Source organism: Macadamia integrifolia, chromosome 11 (assembly GCF_013358625.1).
Source record: "Macadamia integrifolia cultivar HAES 741 chromosome 11, SCU_Mint_v3, whole genome shotgun sequence".
Taxonomy (NCBI): Eukaryota; Viridiplantae; Streptophyta; class Magnoliopsida; order Proteales; family Proteaceae; genus Macadamia; species Macadamia integrifolia.
Genome location: NC_056567.1, coordinates 27,723,323 through 27,733,234, shown reverse-complemented (window position 1 = coordinate 27,733,234; position 9,912 = coordinate 27,723,323). Strand labels below are relative to the sequence as shown.

The following is a 9,912-nucleotide window of genomic DNA, read 5'->3' as shown; positions in this document are numbered from 1 at the left end:
AACGGCTAGACAAATTTGTTTTTGCCAAGAGATCGCCACTTGGGCGTGTAGCCCTTGCACTAGCGTAGGGTTAATGAGAGGAGATTACATGCCATATAAACTCATTATAGGATATTGAAAAATTAGAAGATTTTATGTGCAAATTAAAATGTTAATATTACATGGCAATATATTTGGGAATATTAAATGGTTGATTTTTTTTATTTGTGGAAGTGAATAAAATATAATTTGACTATATTATCCCCCATGATAAGAAAGATAGCAATCCCTTTTAAATTATACCCATTCCCACTTTATAAGTAAAATAGTTATTCAACTTTGAAAACTGTTATCTAACACCAAGATTTGGTCTTCTATGTTTAGGAAACAAAGAGTGGACTAAAAGAGGAAATCCTAAAAGAGGTTTTATTATATAAGGGATAAGGGAGAGAGACATAACTTTTTGGGACCTCCTCTCTCCTCTCTAACGTTTTCTCTCTCCCTCCCTTATTTCATTTGTTAGTGTGGGTTTGTGTGAAAAAGAAAAATAGGGTTTATGAAACCTTAAACCTTAATGGTGGATTGCTATCTTCCAATTGAACGTGGAACGTAGTTTCTGTTGGTGTATGATGTCTTGTATTCCGTCGCAGTTTAATCCAGGGAGTACTGGTCCAGCACCTAGACAGGCAGGACAGTGGTCCTGCTAGTCGGTTAGCGGAGGCCCCCTGCATAGCAAGGGCTGTAGGGGGGCGTAGCCCCCCGCTCGAATTTTTTATTTGAGGGCAATTGTGTACTTTTCGGATTACGATTTTTTTCGCTATATATTTGTAGTGAAGGTTTCTTTATCTATAATGCAAGCAATACTGAGAGGTGTGAGGACGAGCGTTGTAACCCTATTCTCCATTGATAGTGAAGCAGGATCTCATCTCACCGAGGACGTAGGCAACCTTGTCAAACCTCATAAAAATCCGTGTGTATTGTTTGTTTTGTTTTTTCATTATCTTCTACATCGTTTTAGGGTTGCGTTTCTACAGTTTCGAAGTGTTAAAAGGATTTGATCTCTAGGGTTTTTCAAGTGTGGAAGAACTATCATCTAGAAGAGGAACTTCAATGTGGTCCTAATGTAATCCGTTTCATTCCCACGTACTTAATTTTTTTTTTGTACAATGATTTCAAATGCAAGAGATCCCAATCTGATCCCTTTCGCTATGCGATTAGGTTTCCGCCAATATAATTTGCAATTGATTTATCTTCTAAATGTAATTCAAACCTGGACTTGAGAATGCCGGATAAGGGGGGGGGGGAGTGTCTCTGAACATGAACGTGAGGTGTAGGAAACGGCTAGACAAATTTGTTTTTGCCAAGAGATCGCCACTTGGGCGTGTAGCCCTTGCACTAGCATGGGGTTAATGAGAGGAGAGTGTGCAGTAGCGATAAACAAATATTGAGTTTTGTGATTTTATGAAGGTGGGGAGGTAACTTCACATCCTTTTGTGTTTGGACGAGTCCACATTACCTGGTAGCATTCTTTTTTTTTTTTTAGGTTCACTTCCAAAATATAAATAAAAATTTGGGGAAAAAGAGTCTAAAAGGCAACATGGCTTTGCACCTAGACACAAAGAGAGGTGAAATGACTACTTTAAAAAAAAAAAAGAAAAAAAGAGCAACCCAATGCATGAGGCTCCTGCTACTGCAAGGTCTGGGTGGGGCAAATATGCACGTAGCCTTACCCCCTGCTTCTCAGAAGAAGCTATTTCCAAGTTTTGAACTTGTGACCAATAGGTGAAATGACTACTTTGTCCCCATGAAAAACAAAAATCCCACCATTGTTGGTGCGTCTGTGTGTGCTCCCATTGGTCCTTGCCTTGGTGCAAGGGCCATCCTGCTATTTAAGGAACCATCTCCCTAAACAATTATAGGGGAAAAGAACCGTGGTTGCACCCCATTACACCCAAACATAAAGGTTGCACAAATACCACCCTCCCCCTGGTTGGATGTTTGTGCATCTCCCATGGCCGGTCGTCCCAACACTAGTGCAGTGGCCACGAGATTATGTAGTGACCTCCAACCTGAAATTTTATGTCTGGACGCCTCTCATGCTTTAAGAATCCTTTCCCCCCCCCTTCGAGGAGAAAAACGTAAATGGTTTTTTCTGGTTTTAACTTAGGCCTTCATTTGTGAGGACTGAAAAGTAAAAGAAACATATAAAAAAAACTGAAATTTTAATCGAGAGGAGAAGAAAGCTACCTGATCATGTGACTTTTGTATCGAGATAGATGGGGTGAAATGACATCTCCACCTTGATGAAATACAAAAATCCAACCTTTTTTATATCAGGCAACAGTGCCGGTGGGGTCCCTTATTTGGCCTCGCTGATGCAGAGGCCACGCGACCAGGTAGCTTCTTCTTCCCTTTGAACATACTCCTTCATTGATCGCAGGGTATAATAGACCTTGTCGACTTAAACAGATGGCCTCCGTCTCCTCCAAGCGCGGGTTCCATTCGATTCTCCATCTTCTCTGAAATCTGAGCAGAATGCGTACTTCTCCAGCCTCTGAGATGTCTCCTTTCAGCGCCTTTACTTGCAATTTGCAAACGAATCGCAGTGGCGCTACAATGCGTACTTCTCCAACCTTTGAGAATTACGAACATCAATCGAAGTCGAAGCGAAATTGGATATGGAATTATGGATTATGGACCGAAAGCAAGCGACGATTTCAGTTCAGAGGCGCCGGAACACTTTCGTATTCTCTCCAATGACAGGTCATGTAATGTACCCAACTTGTTCAATCTTATTTCTTGAAGAAAAATAGCTACAGATTTGTTTTAAGTTCGAGTATCTGATTCTGAAACTTTTGTATTGCGCAGAAATTGCATTCATATTCCCTCTCTGATTTTGGATGGTGTAAATGGAAAACTAGCTACCTTTTTCCGAGATTGCTTCGTCTCGATCGACAATTCCAAGAGTTCTAACCAGTGGGTTGAAAATTGAAACAGAGAAGTCAGATCTTCGAAATGATCTGTTGGATTGTTCAATCAAACCTCAGAGGAGATGCCTCCCCTTCTAACAAATGCGAACAGAATATCGATGAAGCTTCAGATGAAATCGCTACTAGGATCGATTCCTCAAGCCTCAAGGTGATGCTTGTATTCTCATAAAATATTGAAAGCCGTTAACATTCCGTGATGAAATCATTGAAGCTTCCCCTTCCGCGATGAAATCTCTGAAATCGCTGAAGCGGTTTTTTCTCCGATGATTATGGAGAATTCTCCAAAAAGATAGTGATTTTAGTGATTTTCCATCTCTGAACATTGTTTCAGTCCAAAGTCCAAACTACCAATTTAACCCTAAAATTAAAAAACCATGTGAATTATAACTTTGATTATAACTGATTTTGTCACCTAATTGTGACAAATCAAACGGACCCAAATTTGAAAAACTCCTCCAAGGAAGGATTTATCCATTTCGACCTCATCAATTAAAGTAAGCCAGGGTGGCATAAGTATCTGTCGTTAACCGTCTTGACCGCTGGGGCTCTCGTTGTTTCCGAATTTTCCATGTAGTAGAAACCCTGGTAAGAGCGAAGAAAAAATTCAGGAAAAAATAGGAAATTCGTCAAAGGAAACAGAAAATTTGTCACCACCAGACTCAACCGACCAACCGCTCTGGCCTCCCTGTGTTTGTCAGTCATCGTCTCTCTTACCTGAATACGTTATCGTTATTCCTTCCACAATCGATCTCCAACCACCACCGCCACCACCACCACCTCCCTCCCTAGATTGGGTCGAACTGTCTCCTGCAGGCTTTGCAGGAACACAGATGATAGAAAGATATTACGAAACAAAACTAGAATTTCAATCAAGGAATCTAGGAGATTCTAATATTTTTATTTAGGATAGGATCCTTGACGTTACCCCTTCTCTGCAACAACTACTTCTCCATCGGTCCTCTCCTTCAGCAATAGCAGAACCCCATTGCAGCAGCAATGGCGGTTTCTGCTGAAAAGAAAGGTGCCTCTCTTCTCTCTGATATTCTTTCATTAATTTTAGGGGCAATTTGTTATGCATTTTAGTGGATTATTTGTTTGAAACAAAAAATTGGAGAGAAACTAAAATTTTATATATTTAAAAATTGTTATTTGTGAGTTGTGGAGAAACTGAAACATGTATAAATATGAAAATGTGGTATTTGTTTGAAACAAGGACTTGCATAGAAACTGAAAATGTGTTATTTATTTGAAACAAGTACCTGAAGAGAAACTACAACATGTATTAATTTGAAAATTTTGGTATTTGTTTGAAACAAAAATTTTCAGAGAAACAAAAACATGTATAAATCTCTCTCTCAACTGTACTTCGAATCCAGGAACAAAAACAAAAAAAATTGGAAAATCCATTTTAGTTTTGGGGTTTTTTTGTGGGTTCTGCTGTAAACACAGCACCTTCTAGGCAGAAAAAGTATGAATGTCATGATAGAAAAAAACCTAATCAATCTCAGTATTCCTTCGTCCTTGTCCAATTTTGTAGAACTAATTATAGCAGAAGAGGTGAATGATTGTCCAATCGAAGAAGTTCGGCTAACTGTTCCAATCAGTGACGACCCAACAATGCCGACTTTAACGTTTCGAACATGGGTGTTGGGGGTACTGTCTTGCATGTTGCTTTCCTTCATAAACCAGTTTTACCGGTTCAGGCAGAACCCAGTGAGCATCGGATCCATCTCTCTTCAACTGGCAATTCTTCCGGTGGGAAAGCTGATGGCTGCGGCGTTGCCAGTGAAAACTGTGAGGGTTCCAATGATGGGAGGCTGGTCATTCTCGTTGAACCCTGGGCCATTCAACATGAAGGAGCACGTCCTCATCACCATCTTTGCAAACGTTGGAAGCGGTGGTGTCTATGCAATCCATGTTGTCACCATCCTTAAAACTTTCTACAAGCAGGACATCAAACCCATCATTGCCATATTGCTAACCCTAACTACCCAGGTGCGTCACTCATCAAACGCCTTGCCATTTTTGTTCAATCATCTCTTTATTTTTCAGCCATCCTCTGGTTATTTTTTTTTCAGTACTTCTGTTTTTTAACTTGACCTACGACTTTGCAGTAACGTAACAGAACTGATAATAGTAACTCCTATTCAATTTGAAAATATAAAATGCAATTAAAGGAACATTTATGCTCTATACGTAATTTTGCAAATATTTTTCCACATCCTAGGGATTAAGGCCAGAGACGCTTTTTTTCCCTTGACAAACAGATACTTGGATATGGTTGGGCTGGTCTCTTTCGAAAGTTCCTGGTTGATTCACCCTACATGTGGTGGCCAGCCACCCTCGTTCAGGTGTCCCTGTTCAGGTCTCTCTCTCTCTCTCTCTCTCTCTCTCTCTCTCTCTGTGCGTGTGTGTGTGTGTGTGTGTTACTAACTTCTTGGGCATGGATCTTGCAGGGCTCTCCATGAGAAAGAAATAAGGTTAAAGGGTAGATTGTCAAGATTTCAATTCTTCATCATTGGCCTCGGCTCATGCTTTGCTTACTCAATTTTCCCAGCTTATCTCTTCCCTTCATTAACTGCTCTCTCAGTCGTATGTTGGATATGGCCTAAGTCAATCACAGCCCAACAACTTGGTGCAGGCGTACAAGGGCTTGGTCTTGGATCGATTGCGCTCGACTGGAATGTAGTAACTGCCTTTTTGGGTAGTCCACTGTCCTACCCACCATACTCCATTATATGCTCGCTTTTTGGTGCTTTCCTCGCACTTTATGTTTTAATCCCGTTTGCTTATTGGAGCAATTCCTTCGAGGCTAAGCGGTTTCCCATATTCTCCAGTGGGACATTTGATGAATATGGTAACAGCTACAATGTTACAAGGATCTTGAACTCAAAGACTTTCGATTTCAATCAACATGCTTATGATAACTACAGTAAGGTCTACGTCAGTGTTGCTTTTGCATTTACTTATGGTGCGAGCTTTGCAACATTAGCAGCAAGTCTCTCCCATGTAGCCCTTTTTGATGGAAGGTGAGTAACCATGTCTTGGATTATTTTATTGGGATATTTAGGCTTTTTTGGGTTGAGTTATAAATAATTATGTCTAGTACTTAAGTAAACAAAATAAAGATCATGGAAATATTGGGGGAAGGAAAAAGTTAGTTTTTATTTAACCTCTTGGAATTGGACAAAACGCTAATGCTTGTTTGGTTTGAACTTCTACAATTTTTTTTGTGGGGGTGCTGGTTGGATCTTAACACTTGTGGTCATATTGTCAACATTACTCTTGACTCTTGTGGTGAGTTTTAACCCAAAGGCATCACACTGTGTGCCATACTCGAAGGGTCGATCTAGGTTATGATTTGGTTGGTTAAAGTAAAAAATCCAACATATGGTGGGATATATAATTGATTACGGCCTTGGAATTTGACAGATGCCAGACAGTCTATCTATCCCATGGGTAGAATTGCTATATGAGCCATCTTCCCCATTCATTCCATCATTCCATCATTCCCTTCGCTACGGATTGATTGTCCCTACCTATAGTTGATTCGATCTAGATTTGATAACTTATAATGCAGGAGAGAAGAAGACTAGACTAGGTGCTGGACCATATAGTTGAACAAGCCATGGATGTAGACTATCCAATGGGTGCCCTATGTTGCCAATGGAATAAGTCATCAAGGTCAACCATCATTCTGGCTACAAAAAGATGAACAGTTTGGGGAAGCCTCTAAAAGGTTGCCCGTAGTAGAAGAGATTTTCTTTACAATGATGGTTGACCTTAAATAAGTGAATTAGTTAACTTCTAATTTTAGAAAATGTAATCCCATGGGTAGTGAGCTGTTATCTTAGAATTAGAGAAAACACTTGTGCTTATCTCGTTTTTGAGTTTTTACTAAGTTATTTTGATGTTTTAGAAATGCTTCCACTAGAAAATTTTTGCCATTTCACCCCCCCCCCTTTTGTTATATTTCCTTCTTATTTCAACCTTGAAGTTAAGACTTGGAGGAGCAGGCTAGGGCAATGCTTTCAACCTAGCCAATAAAGTCAATGTTATCAATCTTCAACATAATCTTTGCTCTATCACTTCACAGATCAATTTGGCGACAAATGAAGTCAGGCATAAAAGATAAGAGTGGAGATGTCTACAACAGGATAATGAAGAAGTATGATTCAGTCCCTCAATGGTGGTTTTGTGCAATCTTTGTATCAGTGCTTGGACTATCTATTTTCACATGCGAAGGTTTTGATAAAAAACTACAACTTCCTTTTTGGGGGATCCTACTAGCCATTGCTGTGGGTCTAGTTTTCACATTGCCTATTGGTATAATAACAGCAACTACAAACCAAGTAATCTCTCTCTCTCTCTCTCTCTCTCCCTCTTTCTTTGTACACACACACACACACATATGGAGAGTATAACATATCCCTAACTTCTTTTTTGTCTTTAAAACTGTGTACAGCAACCTGGTCTGAATGTCATCACAGAGCTAATTATTGGCTATCTTTATCCGGGAAGACCCATTGCCAATGTGGCTTTCAAGACCTACGGTTATATAAGTATGGTGCAAGCAATATTTTTCCTCTCAGATTTAAAGCTGGGACACTACATGAAGATCCCTCCTAGGTCCATGTTCCTAGTTCAGGTAATGTTCTGCAATTTTTGAAAAATTTGTCACTGTAAGAAGCTAGACCAATATTGTGATTTGTTTGTTGTAGATGGTCGGGACATTGATCAACAACATGACCCAGTTCGGCACAGCATGGTGGCTTCTACATCGTGTAGATAATATTTGTGATCCTAGTAACTTGCCAAAGGGAAGTCCATGGACATGCCCAGGTGACCATGTATTCTACAGTGCTTCCATTATATGGGGAGTGGTTGGTCCACTTCGCATGTTTGGGAAGCTTGGTGTGTATGTGAAGTTGAATTGGTTCTTCCTTATTGGTTTTTTTTCACCAGTGCCAGTTTGGTGGTTAAGTCGCAAGTTTCCACAATACAAATGGATTAGACTCATCCACATGCCCCTCATCTTCTACAATGCTTCCTCCTTTCCAGAGGCTAAGGCTGTTAACTATTGGACTTGGGGTGTAGTTGGCATCTTCTTCAATGTTTTCGTGTATCGGAGGTACAGAGGGTGGTGGGCTAGGCACAATTATGTTCTCTCAGCAGCCTTAGATGCAGGGGTTGCTTTCATGTCCATCCTTATCTATTTCGTTCTAGAAATGAATGGTATCTCTGGTCCAGATTGGTGGGGTTCAGATGAAGGTGATCATTGCCTTTTAGCATCTTGTCCTACACATCCAAGGATTAAGGTTGATGGATGCCCATCTGTAACATGAGATTTTTCTCTTTTTCTTTTTCCCTTTTTTCGAGAAAAGTTCGTCTAAGCGAGCAGCTCGGAAAGGAATCTCCAAGCAGCCGCTGCAATTTTGCCACGTGGAAGAGGATATGATAATTCTGACCGCGGGATGGGTATCTAGAGAGTGGTATCGATTGAAAGGTTACCAAATTTTCAGAACCTATTTCAATCAAATGCCCTCCTATATGTCAGCATCATCCCAATATTTTTCCATGCAAGACTACTGTTACTCTGACAATAACTGTGTACAGTTTGGATTTTTGGAAACCAGTATTTAGCCACCTGGAAAATCCCCATTGGGTTGAAACATTCAGATGTGAGCAACGGAATTAGGGTCTACTTGTCGATAAATTTTGAGGCCCACCTGTTTTCCCACTTGGCTGGTCTCTAGCTGCCTGCATAGAGAACCATCTCCTCCCCTTTTTTTCCCCCTCTTACTTGTATTTTTGTAAAGGATACAGTATACTTGATCTAGTTTTAGGCAAAATGTTCCTCAAATAGTTGATATCAATGGATAGGGATTGATATGAATCTTATGCAGGTACTGTTCTTGTTGTACTCTTACACTGTATGAAAAATTTGCAGTACAGGGAGGGAGAGAGAGTAGTGATTGGGTCAACAATGGGGGACCTAGTTAGGTCAGCCAGCCACACATCACAAGAGGGAAAAAAAAGAAGGCATCTAGGGCATAATGCCCCTTCCCTTGAGGGCATAACATTTACTAATCAGGGAAGGAGGGAAAACAAAACAAAGTGATCCTTGTTGACCGACTTAAAAGTGAGTGCCTTAGCAAAGCCAAACAGTGAATCAAAATAAAGAAATCGAAATTTCGCTCATGTAAATGTCATTTCATTTTGCTGTTTTGGGTATTTCTTGTTGTCATAAAAATGGTGAATTTATAAATTGTAATTTTCTTTTAATTGCCCTTTATGTTGTTCCCTAAAGTTCTTACAATTAAGGGTAAAAAGGAATTTTTGCTATTATGTTATCATCAAAACTCAAGAGTTGTCATTGTCTTGTATGCACTTTAAATTGATATGTGAAATATTCACATCAGAGAGGAAAAAATAGAAACATATTGTATGTGGGGAGAGTTTAGGCTCCACCAGTTTCCCCATGCCTTGCTCTCTCTCTCTTTCCTCCCCTATGACATGACATCTACCCTGGCCTTGATGAGAGAGATTGGACTCAAGGTGGTGCAGACGGAACTTATGCTAGAAATGCCAAAAAAAGTGAGGTTGTAGCTTCTTTTTCACCAAACTCGGTTACAATAAAATTATCTTTTATGTTTAATTATTGCCCTACACTAAAAATGCCAAAAGGTAAGGTTGTAGCTTCTTTTCACCAAACTTGGTTATAATGAATTTTTTTTTTATTTTTCACTATGCCTGGTGAAATTTACCTTCACAAAACCTTGGCACATGACATAAATAAGTAGGTAGGTCAAAGTTTGATTCAAAATTTCAAAAACTTAAGCCAAAACGTAATAATTCTGGAATCTTGGATTACAAATTGGTGGAATACTAAGGAATCTGAAACTTTTTTGAATGATAGTCAAGAAAATAACGTTCTAGAAAA

At 39.7% G+C, this 9,912-nt stretch overlaps 1 protein-coding gene across 4 annotated transcripts; it reads left to right on the top strand.

Annotated features, from left to right (window-relative positions):
- Positions 1-2,463: 2,463 nt before the first annotated feature.
- Positions 2,464-8,874, top strand: LOC122092629 (oligopeptide transporter 1-like). 4 transcript variants are annotated; one of them, XM_042662858.1, is made up of 8 exons: positions 2,464-2,742; positions 2,848-3,117; positions 4,507-4,964; positions 5,237-5,334; positions 5,426-5,998; positions 7,066-7,321; positions 7,435-7,617; positions 7,691-8,874. In XM_042662858.1, exons 3-8 carry the CDS (start codon positions 4,587-4,589, stop codon positions 8,312-8,314), a joined length of 2,112 nt encoding a protein of 703 aa, XP_042518792.1. In that variant the 5' UTR covers positions 2,464-2,742; positions 2,848-3,117; positions 4,507-4,586; the 3' UTR covers positions 8,315-8,874. The 4 variants fall into 4 exon arrangements, with proteins under 4 accessions (XP_042518792.1, XP_042518791.1, XP_042518789.1 ...); XM_042662857.1 differs by having other exon boundaries at positions 2,848-3,990; XM_042662855.1 differs by having other exon boundaries at positions 2,848-4,964.
- The last annotated feature ends 1,038 nt before the right edge of the window (positions 8,875-9,912 follow it).

Excerpts from the sequence above, each read along its gene's own strand:
- LOC122092629 (XM_042662855.1), top strand. The coding sequence starts at position 4,440 with ATGAATGTCATGATAGAAAAAAACCTAATCAATCTCAGTATTCCTTCG. Across the intron at positions 5,335-5,425 it reads GTTCAGGTGTCCCTGTTCAG|GGCTCTCCATGAGAAAGAAA; the intron begins GTCTCTCTCTCT and ends TGGATCTTGCAG. Across the intron at positions 7,618-7,690 it reads GGTCCATGTTCCTAGTTCAG|ATGGTCGGGACATTGATCAA; the intron begins GTAATGTTCTGC and ends TGTTTGTTGTAG.